Source organism: Neomonachus schauinslandi, chromosome 5 (assembly GCF_002201575.2).
Source record: "Neomonachus schauinslandi chromosome 5, ASM220157v2, whole genome shotgun sequence".
NCBI classification, from domain to species: Eukaryota; Metazoa; Chordata; class Mammalia; order Carnivora; family Phocidae; genus Neomonachus; species Neomonachus schauinslandi.
Genome location: NC_058407.1, coordinates 11,343,103 through 11,364,187, shown reverse-complemented (window position 1 = coordinate 11,364,187; position 21,085 = coordinate 11,343,103). Strand labels below are relative to the sequence as shown.

The following is a 21,085-nucleotide window of genomic DNA, read 5'->3' as shown; positions in this document are numbered from 1 at the left end:
CGCCCATTTCTGAACCAATCAGTTTGCGTGCACAGGGAGAGAGGCGAGAATTACCCTGAGACCAATCAAACCCACTCTTGCACTGGGGGGGGGGGGGGGGGGGGCATGCCTGATTCTTCTGAAGCCCATGGGTTCCTGGGGGAGGAATGATGTCTGAAAATAATCGGGGTTCAGCTAGGGAGGGCATGCAAGGTAAACTCCCGCAGTGTCCACTGTGAGGCCCCTCCCACAGGACATGAGGGAGAAGCCAAGCGGCGCTCAGCTCCCACATCCTGTCCTGGAATTATGCGGGAAGGGGTGTATGTCTAGGGGGAAGGTCTGAGGAGAGTTTGGGCTCTTGGGGCTTCTCTCCTCCCCCAGTTGGTCTTTCCAGTACCACACATCTGCCCCCACCCCAACGTGAAGGGAAGCAACAAGAAGAGGAGAACATTCAGATGTGTTTTTCTTTATTGTTAGCGCTTTCTCTGAGTGGAGGGCAACTCTTCCCAGTCGTATCTAGTACTTTGAGCTCTTGTTTTTGCTCTTTTCTCCAAATCTCTCATCCAATGCTTTCTGTAAGTTCATATTCATCGCATTTTTCTGGTGCCACCGTCCTGCAGAGAGCAGGGAAGGAGCCAGCCCAGATCACCCAGAGGACTTCTGGAGTGCCCGGGCCCCAGAGGTGATCCATGCTTCTCCCAGGCCCACCCCAGAGCTCTACCTGCTGCTCTGGTCTCCCTCTGCACCTTGGGGCCAACACACCCTGCCCGGGTAAGGGAGCGCCCACCTCCCACAGCCCAGCACCCCGCGTACCCAGATCGTCCGTCTTCCTGCCATGCCAGTGCTCTATGTCCCTCACTGATTTCTCAATCACCTCTGGGGTGTAGGAGGCCTTCATGAGGCTCTTCGTCTCCTTGGGGGCTCCTGTGGAACCCCATGAAGAAACCCCCAGAAGCCCCAAGTCAACGGAGGTCAGGCACTCAAGGATTCATACCTGGGTGTCAGTTTCCCTATGGATGGTGGACTGTGGGAGGGCAGGGATGTGGAGAAGCGGGCCTGGGTTCAAACACCTACTCTGGCATTTATGAACAGTGTGGCCTCAGACAAGTATTTAACCTCTCAGAGCTTTGGTCTCTTTATCTATTCAAAGGAATAAAATTTTCTTGCAAGATTGGGAAGATTACATTATTGGAAATTTGTTGGACCATCTGGCATGGGACAATTAATATCTGTGTTTTCAGAAAATTTATTTCTAGGGGCACCTGGGTGGCTCAGTCGGTTAAGAGTCTGCCTTCGGCTCGGGTCATGATCTCAGGGTCCTGGAATTGAGCCCTGCATTGGGCTCCCTGCTCAGTGGGGAACCTGTTTCTCCCTCTCCTCCCCACTCGTGCTCTCTCGCTATCTCTGTCTCTCTCTCTCTCAAATAAATAAATAAAATCTTTAAAAAAATTTATTTCTATATTGCATTGTATGTTAACTAAAATTTAAATTAAAAGAAAATGTATTTCTATGTGGAAGTTAAAATACACACACACACAAATAAGTTATCAGGATCAAGAGTCAGCAGAAACATCAGAGGACCAAATCCCAAAAGATAGCAAGGATTCAAATGATCCGTTACAGAATATAAAATAAGTGTATTTAATGTTTGAAATCATGAAAAAGAGAATAAAAGCATCAGTAAAGAATAAGAAATTACCCAGAAAGAACAGATTAGTAAAAGAAGCAAATGGGATTTCAGAAACAAAACCTATAATAATTGAAAAATAAATTCAATGGATGATAAGATGTCTGGGATTTGCTTTGAAATAATGCGGGGTGGGCAGATGGATGGGTGGGAGAAAAGATGAAATGAGATTGGCCATGGATTAATTGCTGAAGCTGGGTTACAAGTGCAACATAGTAGTCATTAAATTATTCTCTCTTCTTTTCAGTTTGAAAATTGGCATCAGAATGTTTAATAAAAGCAAATTCAGGGGACAAGGAAAATAGCAGATGAGATGCAGCTAAGAAAAAATGGCCAACTTCCAGTTGATATAGCTAAAGAAATTAGCTGGGGGGGCACCTGGGTGGCTCAGTTGGTTAAGCATCCAACTATTGATCTCACCTCAGGTCTTGGCCTCAGGGTCATGAGTTCAAGGCCTGCATTGGGCTACACACTGGGCATGGAGTCTGCTAAGGAAAAAAAGAAGAAGACATTAACTAGAATGCAGCATACAAGAGGGGAAAAGATGTGGAAAATATGAAAATGCTAAGATGAAGTTCTGATACATGTGTAAGTGGAGTTCTGAAGTAAGACTGGAGAAACTGGAGAGGTAGCATTTGAAAAGATAATCATAGTGGGAATTTTTCCAGAATTGGTGCAATATATGAATTCTCAGACTCAAGAATCAGTTTCCCAATCAGCATATGTAAAAAGAATTCTTTAACTAGGTACATCCAAGTAAAACTTGAAATACCAGAACCAAAGAAATCTTAGAAGTGGCCATACGTTGATGTGTATTTACATCAATACATATGCATATACATAAATTATACACAATATACATGGGTTTTAATTTATGGGGTAAAATAATGATGATGATCTCTAACCATCTTTGAAGATTTACTATGTGCCAAGCACATTCTCAGAGCTTGATAGAGCTTACTCATGGAATCTCCTCAACAACCCTGAGAAGTAGGTATGATTATTATCCCCCTCTTACTGTTGAAGTCACGGAAACACAGAGAGGTTAAGTCACTTGTCTAAAGTCCCACAGCAGGTAAGTTAACGATCAAGGGCCCAAACCAGACCCTGTGTCCCCAGAATCCACAGCTTAAACTACTTCGCTTCTGTAGAATTAAAATTCGGTAAAATAATAACATGTAAGCTGAGATGGGGGCAGAGAGAATAAAATTGAGGCCTGTTAGCATCCTTATATTATTCAGGAAAGCCTAAATATCTTGTTCAACTTCCGAATGTGTTAGCTATGCGTGTAAAAATGTGAAAGGTAACCACTAAAAAATAGGGAGATTAAAGACACAAATTGGAAAAAAAGAAACTTCACTCAAATGCAAAACAAGGAAGGAGGAAAAAAAGCAGCACCAACAGAAAAAACAAAATAAAGTCATAGGAATAATTCCAAATGTATCAGGGATCAGTGTAAATATAAATAGACTAAGCCCCATTGATGCAAAAAAACATGATCAGACTACAGAAGATATTTTCCAAATATATATTATGTAAAGCATACGTAAAACAAAAGGACACAGAGAAAGGATAAACATGGAAGTATAGAAAAAGATATGTCAAGCACATACTAACCAAAAGCAATCTGGTCGCATTTTACTGATATCGGACAAATAAGACTGTAAGGCAAGGGCATTGCGAGATAAAAATATGAGATAAATAAAAACCACTGCAATGCATTCAGGCGATGTATAGTTCTAAACTTGCTGCATTAGAATAATCTCAAAATAGATAAAGCAAAATTGCCAAAGCTACAAGGAGAAATTGACAAATCTGCTATCATCGGAAAAGATACACTTACTTAACACAACTCAAGACCTGTTCATAATTTTTAAAAAATTAATGTGCAAACTAGGAATAAGAGGGGCTCTCCTTAATCTGATAAAAGATATCTTCAAAATTGTTTAAAATGTCATATGTAATGGTAAAATGTTAGAATCAATGAGGTTAGTGGCTTTCCCTGCTTATAGGCACTCTTCTCCTGGACAAGTCAGCCAGGAGAGATGGTATAAAGGTGGGAAGAGCCTAGTGGTTAATAACGTGAACTCAGGGGGCGCCTGGGTGGCTCATTCAGTTAAGTGTCTGACTCTTGGTTTTAGCTCAGGTCATGATCTCAGGGTCATGAGATCAAGCCCCCGGGTCCGGCTCGTGCTCAGCAAATAGTCCGCTTGAAGATCCTCTCCCTTTGCTTGCACCCCCCAAATAAATAAATAAATCTTTAAAAATGATAGTAATAATAATAATAATGTGAACTCAGCCCCAGGCTGCCAGAACTCAAATCCCAACTCTGACCATTTCTAGCTGTGTGGCCTTAAGCAGGTTATTTAACATTTCCTAGCATCAGTGTGTAAGTGGGAATGGTGGCACCCAAAATTGGAAGTGTCTAAAATACTTAGAGCCGTGCCTGGTGGCACATGTCATATGTTGTGTATAAATGCAACCATTATTAGTGTTAAGAAGAAGCCCCAAAGAACCTACAGACCAATTTTGGAATTAGCAAGTAAGCTGGGCAAGACTTCAGGACAAAAGAAAGACTAATATGCAAAAGTAAAAGCCGCATCTGTGTATACAAGCAGCAAAGTTAGAAAATGTCATTTAAAAAAAGATACCATTTGTAAGAAGCAGTAAAAAAAAAAAAGATAAGTTCTTCTAAAGAAACCTAACAGAGGAGATAAGATGGCAGAGTAGGGGGACTCTAAGCTTGTCTGGTCCCTCAAACACAGCTAGATAGTCATCAGATCATTCTGAACACCCTAAATCAATCAGAAGTCTGAGAGAACAAAAAGTGCAAGTCTGCAAGTAGAAAGCGACCATCTTTTGGAAGGTAGGAGGTGCAGAGAGTTGACTGGGGGGAGGCAAAGCTGAAGGTACTGTGGTGGGGAGGGAGGCTGCTTAAGGAGGCTACCGCGAAGTATTATAAGCAGCAGAGGGCAAAATCAGAACTTTTAGAAGTCCGCTACCATGGGGCATGTGCCTGGCTTAAAGGTGCTCAGGTGGTGATGTGGGGCAGAGTCCCAGGAGTGATAGGGTGGTCTGAGGATCCCTGGCGTCACAGGAAGACAGGAAGTGTCTACGTGCTGTCCTGTTCCCAGGCATGAGAGCAGGGAAGCCAGCTGGGAGCAGCGGTCTAGGTGCCAGCTTTCTGCTCTGTGTCGCGACAAACTTTGAATGCTGGGCAGTCCTGCGACAGCTTTCCTGGGATGGGCCAGCAAATGGCAAAAGCCGGTGGAGACCCTCCCCCAGGAGATCAGCGCAGGTTTGCTCCCCAGGAGTCCCTAAAATGTGGAGTTTTGAAATCCATCACATGCCTGACCTAAAACAGCTCAGACACAAGCAAGAAGAACACAGAGTTCTGATGGAAACTGGGGAGACAAGAGTGATTGCTCTTCTGTGAGGGCTCCCTGAAGGATGGGGGTGCAAACTTTCATCTCCGGGTCTGGAGAGCTGGGCGGCCATATTTATCCCATCCCACCCTGAGCGCTGAAAGCCTTCAGGGAGCGAAACAGCGCCACCTAGTGGAGACTGGAACTGTTTACACTGAGCCCTGTGCACCAGAGTCGCATTTCCACTGCAACAAGCCTGAGAGTCAGTACAACAGGCCCCTCCCACCGGAAGACGGCGCAAACAACTTGCTGACACCAAGTCTACTGATCATAAAGGGCTGGAAAGCTTCAGCTGTAGGGAAAAGGGGACTAGCTTCCTTTTTACTTTTATTCTTTGTTTTTAATTATTATTTTTTCATTTATTTTCTCATTTTTAATTTCTTTTTAAACTTATTATTTTTAAATTTTTTATTGTTATATATTTATTTTATTTTATTTTGTTTTGTTTTGTTTTATTTTATTTTTGGATCTAGATTCTTTTAACAAGCAGACCAAAACACACATAGGATCTAGGGGTTTTTTTGCTTTTTTGTTTTGTTGGTTTTTTTTTTTTCTTTCTTTCTTTCTTCTTTTCTTTTCTGGACAAAATGACAAGATGGAGAAATTCATTCCCCCAGAAAAAGAATAGGAAGTAGTACTCATGGCCAGGGATTTAATGCAGATATAAGTAAGATGTCTGAACCAGAATTTAAAACAATGATTATAAGAATACTAGCTGGGCTTGAAAAAAGCATAAAAGACTAGAGAATCCCTACTGCAGAGATAAAGGAACTAAAATCTAGTCAGGCTGAAGTTAAAAATGCTATAACCGAGATGCAAACCCAAATGGATGCCATAAAAATGAGGATGGATGAAGCAGAAGAATGAATCAGTGATATAGAAGATGAAATTATGGAAAATAATGAAGCTGAAAAGAAGAGGGAAACAAAGGTAATGGACCACGAAGGCAGACTTAGGGAACTCAGCGACTAATTAAAACGTAATAACATTCGAGGGGTGCCTGAGTGGCTCAGCCGGTTAAGCGGCTGCCTTTGGCTCAGGTCATGAGCCCAGGGTCCTGGGATTGGGTCCCGCATCGGCCTCCTTGCTACTCGGGGAGCCTGCTTCTTCCTCTCCCACTCCCCCTGCTTGTGCTTGCTCTCTGTCTCTCTCTCCCTCTCTCTCCCTGACAAATAAATAAAATCTTTAAAAAAAAAACAAAAACGTAATAACATTCGTACCATAGGAGTTGCAGAAGATAGAGAGAAAAAGGGGCAGAAGGTTTATTCTAACAAATTATAGCTGAAAACTTCCCTAATCTAGGGAAGGACACAGACATCAAAATCCAAGAAACAGAGAACTCCCATTAAATTCAACAAAAGCTTACCCCAAAGATACAAATGTAGTGATCCAAAGGGGTACTTGCACCCCGATGTTTATAGCAGCAATGTCCACAATAGCCAAACTACGGAAAGAGCCAAGATGTCCATCGACAGATGAATGGATAAAGAAGATGTGGTATATATATATACATGGAATATTATGCAGCCATCAAAAGGAATGAAATCTTGCCATTTGCAACGACATGGATGGAACTGGAAGGTATTATGCTGAGCGAAATAAGTCAATCAGAGAAAGACATGTATCATGTGATCTCACTGATATGAGGAATTCTTAATCTCAGGAAACAAACTGAGGGTTGCTGGAGTGGTGGGGGTGGGAGGGATAGGGTGGCTCGGTTATAGACATTGGAGAGGGTATGTGCTATGGTGAGTGCTGTGAATTGTGTAAGACTGTTGAATCACAGACCTGTACCTCTGAAACAAATAATACATTATATGTTTTAAAAAAAAGAAGAAGATAATAGGAGGGGTAAAATGAAGCAGGGGAAATCGGAGGGGGAGACAAACCATGAGAGACTATGGACTCTGAGAAACAAACTGAGGGCTCTAGAGGGGAGGGGGATGGGGGGATGGGTTAGCCTGGTGATGGGTATTGAAGAGGGCACGTATTGAATGGAACACTGGGTGTTATACGCAATGAATCATGGAACACTACATCAAAAACTAATGATGTAATGTATGGTGATTAACATAACATAATAAAATTTTTTAAAAAATTCAACAAAAGCTGACTGTCACCAAGGCATATCATAGTCAAATTCGCAAAATACACAGACAAGGGAAGAATCCTGAAAGCAGCTTTAAGGAAAGGACTTTAAGGGAAAAAGTCCTTAACCTACAAGGGAAGACAGGTCAGGTTCACAGCAGATCTGTCCACAGAAACTTGTCAGGTCAGAAGAGACTGGTAGGATATATTCAAAGCACTGAATGGGAAAAATATGCAGCCAAGAATTCTTTATCCAGCAAGACTGTCATTCAGAATAGAAGGAGACATAAAGAGTTTCCCAGACAAACAAAAACTAAAGGAGCTCATGACCACTAAACCACCTGCAAGAAATTTTGAGGGGGACTCTGAGTGGAGAAAAAAGACCAAAAGCAACAAAAACTAGAAAGGGCCAGAGAACATCACCAGAAACCCCAACTCTACAGGTAACACAATGGCACTAAATTCATATCTTTCAATAGTTGCTCCGAATGTAAATGGACTAAATGTTCCAATCAAAAAACAGGGTATTAGAATGGATAAAAAAAACAACAACAACAACAAAACAACAACAAAAAACAAGATCCATCTACATGCTGTTTACAAGAGACCCTTTTTGGACCTAAAGACACTTGCAGATTGAAAGTGAACCTTTTATCATGCTAATGGAGGTCAAAAGAAAGCCAGAGTGGCCATACTTTTATCAGACAAACTAGACTTTATTTTTTTATTCTTTTAAAGATTTATTTATTTATTTTATAGAGAGAGAGCACGAGCAGGAGGGAAGGAAAGAATCTTAAACAGACTCCACACTGAGCACAGAGCCCAACGTGGGGGTCGATCTCATGACCCTTAGATCATGACCTGAGCTGAAACCAAGAGTCAGATGTTTAACCAACTGAGCCACCCAGGTGCCCCACAAACTGATTTTAAAACAAAGACTGTAACAAAAGATAAAGAAGGGCATTATATAATAATTAAGGGGTCTATCCATCAAGAAGATTTAACAATTGTAAATATGCCCCAAACTTGGGAGCACACAAATATATAGATCAATGAATAATAAACATAAAGAAACTCATTGATAATAATACAATAATAGTAGGAGACTTTAAACCCCACTTACAGCAAAGGACAGATGATCTAAGCAGGAAATCAACAAGGAATGACACACTGGACCAGATGGACTTAATAGATATATTCAGAACATTTTATCCTAAAACATCCTAAAACAGCAGAATACACATTCTTTTTTTTCTTTTTTTTTTCTGCGTGCACATGGAACATTCTCCAGAATAGGTCACATACTGGGTCACAATCAGCCCACAACAAGTACAAAAAGATTAAGATCATACCATGCATATTTTCAGACCACAAAGCTATGAAACTTGAAGTCAACCACAAGAAAAAAATTGGAAAGACTTCAAATACATGGAGGTTAAAGAATATCCTGCTAAAGAATGAATGGGTTAACTAAGAAATTAAGGAATAAAAAAAATACATGGAAGCAAATGAAAATGAAAACACGACAGTCCAAAACCTTTGGGATGCAGCAAAGGCAGTCCTAAGAGGGAAGTATACTTCCCACTAAGAGGGAAGTATATTGCAATACGGGCCTTCCTCAAGAAGTAAGAAAAGTCTCAAATATACAACCTAACCTTACACCTAAAGAAGCTAGAAAAGGAAGAGCAAATAAAGCCTAAAACCAGAAGAAGAAGGGAAATAATAAAGATTAGAGCAGAAATAAAAGCTATAGAAACAACAACAACAACAACAAAACCAGTAGAACTGATCAATGAAACTAGGAGCTGGTTCTTTGAAAGAATTAATAAAGTTGATAAACCAGATAAGCCAGACTCATCAAAAAGAAAAGAGAAAGGACCCAAATAGACAAAATCATGAATGAAAGAGGAAAGATCACAACCAATGTGAACAATTATAAGAGAATACTATGAAAAATTATACACCAAAAAACTGGGCAATCTGGAAGAAATGGACAAAAATCCTAGAAACTTACAAACTACCAAAACTGAAATAGGAAGAAATAGAAAATTTGAACAGACCTATACCAGCAAAGAAATTGAATCAGTAATCAAAAATCTCCCAACAAACAAAAGTTCTGAGCCAGATAGCTTCCCAGGGGAATTCTACCAGACATTTAAAGAAGAGTTAATACCTACTCTCAAACTGTTCCAAAAAATAGAAATGGACAGAAAACTTCCAAACTCATTCTACAAAGCCAGCATTACCTTGATTCCAAAACCAGACAAAGACCCCGCTAAAAAGTAGAATTATAGGCCAATATCCCTGATGAACATGGATGCAAAATTCTCAATAAAATACTAGCAAATCAAATTCAACAGGACATTAAAAAAATTATTCACCATGATCAAGTGGGATTTATTCCTGGGCTGCAGGGTTGATTCAATATTCACAAATCAATCAATGTGATACACCACATTAATAAAAGAAAGGATAAGAACCATATGATCCTGTTAACAGGTCCAGAAAAAGCATTTGACAAAATACAGCATCCATTCTTGATAAAAACCCTCAACAGCTCAACAAAGTAGGCATAGATGGAACATACCTCAACACCATAAAGGCCATATATGAAAGACCCACAGCTAATATTCTCAATGGGGAAAAACTGAGAGCCTTTCCCCTATAGTCAGGAACAAGGCAGGATATCCATTCTCACCATTACTATTTAACATAGTACTGGAAGTCTTAGCTTCAGCAATCAGACAACAAAAAGAAATAGAGGACATCCAAATCGGCAAGGAAGAAGTCAAACTTTCACTATTTGCAGACAACACGATACTCTGTGTAGAAAACCAGAAGGACTCCACCGAAAAATTGCTAGAACTAATACATGAATTCAGCAAAGTCACAGCATATAAATCAATGTGCAGAAATCTGTTACACTTCTATATATCAATAATGAAGCAGCAGAAAAAGAAATCAAGGAATTGATCCTATTTGCCATTGCACCAAAAACAATAAGATACCTAGGAATAAACCTAACTAAAGAGGTAAAAGATCTCTGTACTCGGAAAACTATAAAACAGTTATGAAAGAAATTGAAGAGGACACAGAGAAATGGAAAAGCATTCCATGCTCACGGATTGGAAGAACATTGTTGAAATGTCTATATTACCCAAAGCAATCTACACATTTAATGAAATCCCTATCAAAATACCACCAGCATTTTTCACAGAGCTAGACCAAACAATCCTAAAATTTGCATGGAACCACAAAAGACACTGAGTAGCCAAAACAATTCTGAAAAAGAAAAATAAAACTGGAGGTATCAAGATACTGGATTTCAACCTCTATTACAAAGCTGTAGTCATCAAGACAGTATGGTACTGGCACAAAAACAGATACATAGACCAATGGAACAGAATAGAGAACCCAGAAACAGTCCTAAAACTATATGGTCAACTAATCTTCAACAAAGCAGGAAAGAACATCCAATGGAAAAAAAGACAGTCTCTTCAACAAATGGGGTTGGGAAAACTGGACAGCAACATGCAGAAGAATGAAGCTGGACCACTTACACTATACACAAAAGTAAATTCAAAGTGGATGAAAGACCTAAATGTGAGACTGGAAACCATCAAAATCCTAGAGGAAAATTCAGGCAACAACCTTTTTGACCTTGGCTGTAGCAAGCTCTTACTAGACATCACTGGAGGCAATGGAAACAAAAGCAAAAATGAACTATTGGGACTTCCATCAAGATAAAAACTTTTGCACAGTGCCGGAAATAATCAACAAGACTAAAAGGTAGTCTACGGATTGGGAGAAAATACTTGCAAACAACATGTCTGATAAAGGGTTAGTACCCAAAATCCATCAAGAACTTATCAAACTCAACACCCCAAAACCAAATAACCCAGTTAAGAAATGGGCAGAAGACATGAATAGACACTTTTCTAAAGAAGACATCAGATGGTTAGTAGACACATGAAAAGATGCTCAACATCACTCATCATCAGGGAATACAAATCAAAACCATGATGGGATATCACAAGAAGCAACAGGTGTTGGCGAGGATGTGGAGAAAGAGGAATCCTCTTACACTGTTGGTGGGAATGCAAACTGGTGCATTCTGGAGAACAGTACGGAGGTTCCTCAAAAAACTAATAATAGAACTACCCTACAACCTAACTATTTAGGTATTTACCCAAAGGATACAAAAATACAGATTTGAAGGGGTACATGCACCTGATGTTTATAGCAGTGTTATCAACAATAGCCAAATTATGGGGGGAGCCCAAATGTCCATTGACTGATGAATGGGTAAAGGAGATGTGGTGTATATATTTAATGAAATATTACTCAGCCATCAAAAAGAATGAAATCCTCCCATTTGCAATGATTTGGATGGAGCTAGAGTGTATTACGCTAAGCAAAATAAGTCAGTCAGAGAAAGACAAATACCATATTCACTCATGTGTGGAATTTAAGAAACAAAACAGATGAACATATGGAAAGGGGGGAAAAAAGGAGAGGGGGAAAGAGACTCTTAATGATTGAGAACAGACTGAGGATTGATGGAGGGAGGAGGGTGGGGGTTGGATTAGATGGGTGATGGGTATTAAAGAGGGTACTTGTTGTGATGAGCACTAGTGTTGTATGTAAGTGATGATTCACTGAATTCTACTCCTGAAACCGATATTGCATTATATGTTAACTAAAATTTAAATAAAAATTAAAAAAAGAAACCTAAGAAAACTGCATAGTCCTTATAGAAAAAAATTATAAAATGTAATTTACAGATACTGAAAGAAGATTTAAATTAATGGACCTGCCTATCATATTCATGGATTGGAAAATTCCTTATCATAAAGCTGACCGTTGCCCCTAATTTGAGCTGTAGATTCAACATACTTCCAATTAAAATCTCAACAGGGTTTTTGTTTTGTTGTAGAAATTGACAAGGTGGGTCTGAAATCTCTATGGAAGAGGCAGGGACCTCAAATAGCCAAACCTTAGCTGGTGGTGGTTGTGGAGAAGCAGGCTGATATCTGCCCAACCAGATACCAGACTACCTCTCATACTTGGTCATTAAAAGCATAATAGTCAACCAATGGGCAGAATGGAGAGCCTGGAAACTGACCCCTGCGCACTTGGAAGCTTGGTGGACACCAGTGGTACCACTGCGGGTCCCTGGGGGCAGGGGTGAAACTACCCAGTAAAGGGTTCTGAGACAATTGGTAATCCACGTAAAGGAGGAATTAAACAGGAATCCCTGCTTCTCACTGACAACAGAAATCAACTCCGGGTGGATTAAAGTCTTAACTGTGAAAAGCAAAACTAAATATTTTAGAAGACTCTATAAAAGATTTTCTTTATGACTCAGCATGGGATAGGATTTCTTCAACCCACTCTTCCTGGAACCTTCTCTCTGAGGAAATAGGAACTCTGTCCTCCCAGGCTTTCAGGTCAGAAGCTTTGAAATCAATCTTAATTCCTCTCTCATACACCCCAGGTCCATTTATTAGCATATTCTGCGGCTCCAGCTTACACAAATACCCAGAATCCTACCATACTGTACAGTGGTACCTCCAGAGTTGTGCAGGGCCCCAGCCCTGCTCCCTAGACAAGCCACCATCATCTCTCCTACCTGGGAGATATTTTGCAGTCGACTCCTCACTGGTCTCCCCGTTTCCACCCCAGCTCCCCTGCAACTATTCTCAACGACAACGAGAATGGTCTTTTAACCAACAATACCATTCTCCTGCTTGAGACCCTCCCCTGGCTTCGCGACCCCCCCAGGGGAAAAGATTTTCTGGCGGCCTTCCCCACCGAGCCCATCTCCTGTCTGAGTTCCTCTCCCTTGCTCTGGTTCAGCCACAACCTGGATCAGCAAGGGCAAGGCTGATGCGGTGGGTAGAAACAAGAGCGAAGAAGAGGTGAAGCCCACTGGTGCCAAGGCTGAATGAAGCCCGAATTTACGGTGCTTGCCAATGTCTGGAGTATAAATACTACCGCGGCTCACCGTAAGATAGCAATGCGATGCCAGTTAGGGAAAATAGAACAACTGACTCTTGTTGAGCGGGTAGGTACAAGCTGGTTTGTGCTGGTTCCAGCACCACCCCTCGCACAGCTGCCAAGGTTGTTTCTCAGGCTGGCGAAACATGCACAGATGTCTTTTAGACAATTGTTTTATGTCTGGGTAGACGTTACCGTATAAGGTTGTGCGCACCCTCGGGTGATAATTATTACGGAGACAAATGGAAGGCAGGAACTCTGAGGCCCAGAACAGAAGACAATCTGAGCTGTCTTCTCTCTCCCTCCTCCAGCACCACCCCTTCTCCAGGCTCAAAGAAAGAGCCAGAAAGGCTTCCCGTGGCTGTCTGGTTCCTTGGGTGACGGGGATCTGAGCCCGGTGAGGAGGTCCGCCAGGCCCTGGGGGCACGGGAGAGGGCCTGGCAGGACGGAGGGAAGAAAGAAGAGGACCAGAAGGATGTCATGTTTGGCAATGAGGCAAAACTTGAACGTGGGGGCCGAGAGAGGCCCCTGCGGGCAGGCTGTGGACCCCCAGCTGAGCAGGCCATTAAACCACTTTGGGAACGGGGTCATAGGTAGGGAGGTGACCCAAAGCCGAGGAAAGACTCTGGGGCTTTGGAGGCAGGAGAAAAACGTGGATTTGAGCTCTGATCCACCTCCTGCTATTGAGAGATCTTAGGCAAACTGTTTCCAGTGAGTCCCTGAAATGGAGCTAATAGCTCTCACCCCAAACAAACAGGACTACGGCTGGTCCTCAGGAAACACTGCACACTGCTGTCCGAACCTCCAACCCACCCTTCTCCCCAGATGGTGCCACCACAGCTCTGGGAAGGAAAAACAATGGCCTGCCAGCTACTCGTTTCCAGCCCCAGGCCAAGAACCTTCAAGTGGTATTTCAGAGCCCTGTCAATGACCCAGTGAGGGCCACGTCATCATTATTATCCCCATGGTGCCAAGAAGGTGACCGAGGCCCAGAGAGGTGAAGGATCCCGCCTGAGGCCACACCCAGGAAGTGGCAGAGCTGAGCTTTGAACCTAGGAAGCCTGACATTGTCGCTGTGACCAGAGGTGCCCAGGCCAGCCAGGGGTGCCCAGGCCTCCCTCTGGCAGACTAGGACACCAGAGGTCCCCGAGGGAGTGAGGAGCTATTTGCCAACTAGGATGGATCATCTGCACGGTGAGAACACATTTGCCGGGGGCCTGGATATTCCCAGCGCAAGGCACAGAGCCTGGCCCAGAGAGGGCCCTTGGTGGCCACGCAATGAGTGTCCCGTGTCCCCAGGAATGTGTTCTGGGTCTCAGACCCCCTAGGGGTACAGGACGGGTACACCTGTGGCTTGGGATCCACAGGTGCTGACAGCCCTCACCCTTGCCCTTTAGCCTGACCTTGAAACAAGTTTGATCGCATGTTGTAGCCCAAATCATAGTAGTCTGAGAAGATGGAGGTGATTTTCACGGGACTCTGGGTCCTGCTGGGCCATGAGTTTGCCCTCTTCTGGCCCTCAGAGACCTCACCGATGGCCCTTCGAGCCTGCGCAGTGAGCAAGGGAGAAGAGACAAAGGATAGAGAAGCAGGGTCAGCCCTCTATCTCCCCTCCAGTCCCTCCTCCCTCTCGCCTGACCTTGCCACCCTCTACCCCACCCCTACCCTGCAGCCTTCAACCAGGCCCAGGGCTGGGAGCCGGGAGAGCTGAAGGCCCTCCATTCCTCACACCACCCCACCTCCCAGACGGGCACAAGTGATGGTAATGATCATAGAACCTCCTCCCTGCTTTGAGCACCTACTGTTTATCATCAGAAGAGATCTTCATAAGCTAACATTACTCCTGCCATTTTATAAATGAGGAAGCTGGGCCTCAGGGCAAGACTCACCCGGTCGCCACAGCTGATAAACCGCAGAGCCCCACTTGCCTCTAGAACAGAGGCATCCCCCACATCATCTCTGGGTGGCTCCTTAGATTTCACGGGGGCCAACTCCTTCCTGTACCAGCGAGGGACCTGGAAGGCTCAGAGTGGCTGAGCCCAGGCCTAGGAGCCAGGAAACTGGTGTTTGAGTCCCAGTTCTGCCATAACCCATCTGCTGACATTGGGCAAGTCTCTGGTCTTCTCTGGGCCTCAGTTTCCCTACTTGTGAAATGGGGTTGGGGCAGAACTGGATGGTCTTTGAAGTAGCTTCCAGCTCTGATAATCACGAGCTCAGTGACATCTGTGATGTGTCAAAGTTAGATAGAAAAACCAGATCTCCTGATTCAAACCCAGGATAATGATGGCCAGAGAGAAATGACAGCTTCCAAGGCTGAGAGGGGCAGTGAGAGATAGTGACCATAGAGCCAGCCTCAAACTGGGATAAGATCTTCCAAGTAGGACAGGACATCTAGGATTGTGACCTCCCAGACTAGCAGACCTCCTGTGCCCGCTCGGATACCTGCTCCTCAGGTGTGGTGGTCACCATACCTAAAGATGACAAAGTAGAGGGGGACCCAGCCCTTTGTGATCCTGGGAATTCCACCTGCTCAGTGTGACCCCGAGCAGATCACATCACCTCTCTGATCCTCTGTTGTACTATATGTTCGAAAAGAAGCCATAAGTCAGGCCTGGCCTACCGCACAACGTAGTCGCTGTGGGGGTTGAGGTGATGGCTTTAACCTATGTCTCAAAACTCCAGAGCAGGAAGAACTCCTAGCATTTGACCAGAAACAGCAGTTTTATCTCAACTTTCAGTTGATCGGTAGTGATTCTCTGGAATAGTGTATCAGGTGGGGGAAAGGTGCCAGCATCGACTAGTGATGTCTGCCATGAATGCAGTCTAGGAGAGTTGGGGTATGAATGCCATTTGTCAGCCTGATCTAGTCCAACTGCCTCACTTTACAGAGATAGAGACTAGAGCCCAGAGAGGGGAAGTGACTTATCCAAAGTCACCCAGCATTCAGGGGGCAGAGCCAGAATCAAACCCAAGTCTTCTGATTCCCAGTCAATGCTGTCTCCTTTAGGAGACTTGTTCAAGTTAAAAGCATCTAATCCAACACCAGCCTTATAACTGAAAAGTCAGTAAGGGCCAGGCCCCCAGAATATGTTGGCCCAGCTTGGATCCTTATCCCATAGACCTGGGTGAGTTTGGTTAGTTTACTGAACCCCTCTAAGCCTTGGGCTCCTTATCCGTAGGATATAGTACCTTCCTCCCTGGGAAGATCAAATGAATTGTTTTATGTGAAGACTTTAAATTGGGCTCTGCCTGGCATAGTCAACATTCCTCTCGAATGATATTACTGTAGGGACTCTGTGCTCAAGAGCAGGCTCCTTGGGGGTCCTCGTAAGTCTCCATGCATAACGCTTCCGCCACCCTTGGCCTCCTGTGCCCGCTCGGATACCTGCTCCTCAGAGACCAGCTCGTCCACCACGTTGCTCCCAAACTTGTGACGAATGTTGTCAGGAATGATGCTGCTCCTCTGGCCCTGGGCTCCTGTGTTGGGGCCTTCCTTCAGCCCCTGGTTCAGCTGAGCCCCCTCTCGGAAAGAAGCCCTGCTCTCCCTCGAGGAGGGTCTGTAGCCTCCCTTCCTCGGGGACCCACGCTGGGGGTCCATCCCCGGGCACAGACGGTCGCTGCTGATGACCGATGGGGGTGGAGTCCTGACCTCCTCCAGGTGGACCTGCCTTAGGCGGCGGCCTCCCCGGTACAGAGTCTGCTGTGGGGAGACTGGGGCCTCGTACTTGAACTTGGAGGTGTCCAAAGGGCTGGGGGCAGTTCTCCAGGGGTTCGTGTCCTGCTGGTCTTCCTTGCTGTTCAGATGGGCCCTGGGCAAAGTCGTTGTGCCTGAGCAGGGAGAAAGGCAGAGAGGGAGGGAAGGAGGGAGGGAAATAGATGAGTGCAGAGTGGGGTGGGAAGGGAGACAGCGATGGGAGTGGGGAGGGGGGAAAGAGAAAGACACAGAGCCCCAGAGCCTCAGAGCAGCAAAAGAAGGTAAGGGAAACTGAAGGGACCCCACGAGAAACTGCTTTCTCTGCCCCTTTTGCTGCCTCTACTTTTGTTGGGACCTGCACCCCTGCCTCACACACGCCTTACAGAACAGACAGTCCTCATAAAGGTCAAGGATTTAATGATTTTTTTGGAGTCTTCCGGAACAATAGACAGTACCTAAGGAGTGACATGAACATTTTCCAAGACCGCCGACTCACCAAGACCCCTGGCTCCAGGGTGTAAGTGACTTATGGGGACACCTAAACACGCATCTTTGTTCCTGGATGCCTGAGAAGACAGGGCACTGGACCACCACCATCCTCAATACAAACCCCAGGCCCCGTGCAAAGACGAGACTCACTGTCCTTTCCCTTCTGAGGCTCCCAGACACTCTGTATCTGCACTCTCTCTCTGTCTTCAGTAAACTGCTCTCACTTCCTCTCGGCACGCATTTGATTTCTATCCTGTGTGAAGCCAAAGACCGTCTTGGCTGGTGCTGCGGGACCCCTCTGTGAGTCCTCAGATCCAGCCAGCCTGCATCAAAGGGATGGGGACAGAGAGAAGTCACAGGAGCCAGAAGCACAGGGGAGAAATCAGGAGAGACAGAGGAAGCAGGTGGTTCAGTCTGCCAAGCCTCCCACCAAATGGGATCACCCCACATTGTTCTTGACAATAGGAGTGGCAGCCCCAGACTCTCCAGCCTTGAGGTCTAGCTGTGGGACCTTGATGTCTCTGTGCTTTAGTGAACCTAGCTCCATTTGATTAGTTCCCTTCCCCTCTTTGAACCCTCCAGCGAACCAGTGAAGAAAACCAGCAGCCGTGGGACCTGCCAGAGGGCATCATTGGCTTGGCCAAGTCACAGAGCTGGATGGCCAGGGCTTTGCTCCCCATTCGGAGCTGCTGCCCAACCCCCACTTCCCTCTGCTATTGTCACTATTCAGGTGCTGTCACCCCAGCCACTTCCCGGCTCTCACACCCCCACAGGTCCCTTCCCCTTCTGGCCCTGACTCCCAGTCCCAGGGGGCCCCTGCTCCCAGCCTGCAAGCCTCCTCCCTCTCTTCGCCCAACCCTGGCTCCCACCAAACCAGCTAGGCCTTCTCTCTCAGCCATGTCCTGTGCCGTCCCACCTCCCAGTGTCTGCCCAGGCTGGTTCTGCTACCTGAGGGCCTGCGCCTCCTTCTTCCTGAGAAAATCCTACCTTCAGCTCCTTCACATGTCATCTTACCGGGAAGTCCTCCCTGACACCCACCCCACGCTGGCCTGGCCGCAGGCTCCACACCTCTCTCACAACCCTGGGTTTTCCCTTTCTCCGTCACTATGGCTACAAACCTTCTCATTTTCCCTCCAAGATGGGAGGTGGCAGTCTCCCTGGGGCGGGTCCACGGGTGAGTTGATCCTGGACCTCCCTCAGTGCCCACCAGACAAGCCCGGTGCATCGGAGCTGTGGGTGGAGGCCGTCAGCCAGCCCGGGGAGTAGGGGGCGGCGGGGCCAGCAGACCCAGAGGAACCCTGTGCCTCGTCCGTGTAACACGTCATTTCTTTTCATGGTCATACCGCTGACATCAGGCTGCATCTGGCAGTTGGTGACCCTTGATCTAACCAGCAGGGTTTCCTCTTTCTTAAGAAGTGGCGGGTAAGTCACATAAATAACAGTGTATCTGACAACCAACCTGATCGTGACCTAACACAATTTATATAACATGTCACACATGATAATACCCAGGTGGTGTATAAATTCTTCCTTACCTTATTCTTTCTTGTATTTTCTGTGCAAAATACAGAAGAGGAGCCATTTGCCCACCCCATCCCCCCACCACCACACACACACAGCCTTGACCTCGCCCCCTGCCCCCCAATCTTCAATCCCAGGTGACAGCTGTAAACACATCTGGTGAGCTGCCCTCCAAAATATTCTAGATGGCTCCTCCAGCCCTCTTGAAGGATTCATAGTAATGCTTTGCTTTTGTTTCTAAATGAGATTGGATTATATGTATTGCTTTGTAACTTGCTGTTAAAAAAAGTACCACTGGGCCTTGAGGATTGAGTTATGGCAGCAGACACAGACCCCACTTCCCTTTCAAACCCGGCAGGATTTAGTAGCGGCCCCACTTGTGGTCATTCGGATTGTTCTAGGCTTGCTTTTCAGAGAAGGCTGCTAGAAAGCAGCGGGTTTTGGAGGCCATTGGGGGTTTTATTTCGCTCTCACCGGACCCTGCTGTGCTGTCACCAAGGGGTGGTGGTGCTCTGTGAAAAACCCCTCTTGCCCACCCACGAAGAATGGCAGACCCTTCCCCTGGGCAGTGGAGACAGAGAAAGCTGATGTCCAAGCCCGCCTGCCTCCTCCTTTCCTTCCCTCCTCCCTCCCTGCCACCAGTGAAATCAGATACTCTTTCATTCTTGCTCCTTTGTCATCTACACAAAAGGCAGAGGGAAAATCTGTTCCCTGAGACCAGAAGGCCTCCCCTCCCTCCAGTCCTGGTTCTGCCCCAGCAAGCAGGCAGCCAAGTCAACGGACGCCTCTGGGGACAACCGAGGTTTCCAAGGTAGGGAGGGCACCCTGCTCAATAGAGTGGAAGCAGCACACTCAGCATCCACCTGCTCAGCCATGGCCCCTCCTCCTGCTCCCAGCACAGGGAGGGGCTCCACCTGGAGTCCCACAGGATGCAGGGCTCAGGACTCTAGGAGCAGAGCTCCCCCGTTTCTCCCAGGCCGCGCTCCCGCCTGCCTCATCTATGAGCATGTTATAGCAGAATTGCCTGAGCCCCCTGCCCGCCCTCTGGGGTGATGAGCGCTTCACTGGCCGGGCCCTGGCTCAGAGAGCCGATATTGACCCAATTCACGCACTGAGGGAGCCCTGTGTCAGGTCCAGGCACTGGGGACACAACAGGGAACTAAAAGGCCAACGCCTGTCCTCTCGGAGCTCAGTGTTTGTTGAACGAATGAGTGATTGTTGGCAGCCGAGGAGCCTCACTGCAACTCTGCCCCATCCCTTCTGCCGTAAAAAGGGCAGAGTGAATCCAGCTTCGCTTGCTAGTGTCATGAGACAAATGGTCCGTGGTCAGTTTTCCCGGCTTGGCCCTTTATCAGAATTCCCCCCCGCCCCACTTCCCCACTCATGACATTTGCAGATTCTTGGGCCCCTCCCTGCATTGGGCCTGCATCAGAACCTCCCTGGAAGAGGCTGGAATCCGAGTGTTTAACAAGGCCTGGGTGCTTAGGTTGTTGGAGAGAGCTTCCAGCAGCCGAGTCTCACTGGATGGCCACTCACCGTGGGGCCCCTGTCAGAGCTGACCTGACCCCGTCACCCCTGCATTGAAAGCAGAGCCCCCACGTCGGGGATCAGGCCCAGGACCCAGCCTGGGCTTCTCCCCCACCTGCCTCTCCAGCCTTCCAGCCATATTGACTTCCCTGGGCTCCACCAAAGCACCAGGCCTCTCACTTCCAGACTTTTGCCCATACTGTTCCCTGTTCCTGGAACACTCCCTTCACCCCTCCTTGGGCCACACCACTCCCTGGGCTGGGCTTACTCAGGACCTACATGTACCTTCCACCCCCTTGACCAGCCCTGGCCCCCGCGGGGGTCTCCCTCAGCCCTGCCCTCTGGGTGCACACTTCCCCACTGATCCCCGCAGAGGGGAACTGCAGTGGGGCTGCAGTCCCTGGTTGGACAGAGGGGACGGGCCCAGCAATATTCCCCTCCCTTTGATTTCTATCTTCAAATAGAATGCGGAGGAAGTCAGGGCCCCACAGTGGGTCTGGAGGCCCAGGTGAGACCGAGGGAGGAGGAGAAGGGGCTGTTCCCTGCTGCCTGCAGGGCACCCGTCCAGAAGCCCTGAATGGGCTCAGCATGTCCCTGGTCAGCCTGTCCTACCTGCTCAGTGGCCCAGCTCCATCGACTCTTGCTCTGGGATAGGTTATTCCAATCTTAGTCCTG

At 46.2% G+C, this 21,085-nt stretch overlaps 1 protein-coding gene across 1 annotated transcript; it reads right to left on the bottom strand.

The window, feature by feature from the left end:
• Window positions 1-495: 495 nt before the first annotated feature.
• TEX33 (testis expressed 33) lies at window positions 496-21,044 on the bottom strand. The gene is given in 5 exon segments (XM_021687628.1): window positions 496-593; window positions 793-903; window positions 14,583-14,727; window positions 16,565-17,007; window positions 21,023-21,044. Coding segments are annotated over 5 exon segments (819 nt in total).
• Between the last annotated feature and the right edge of the window lie 41 nt (window positions 21,045-21,085).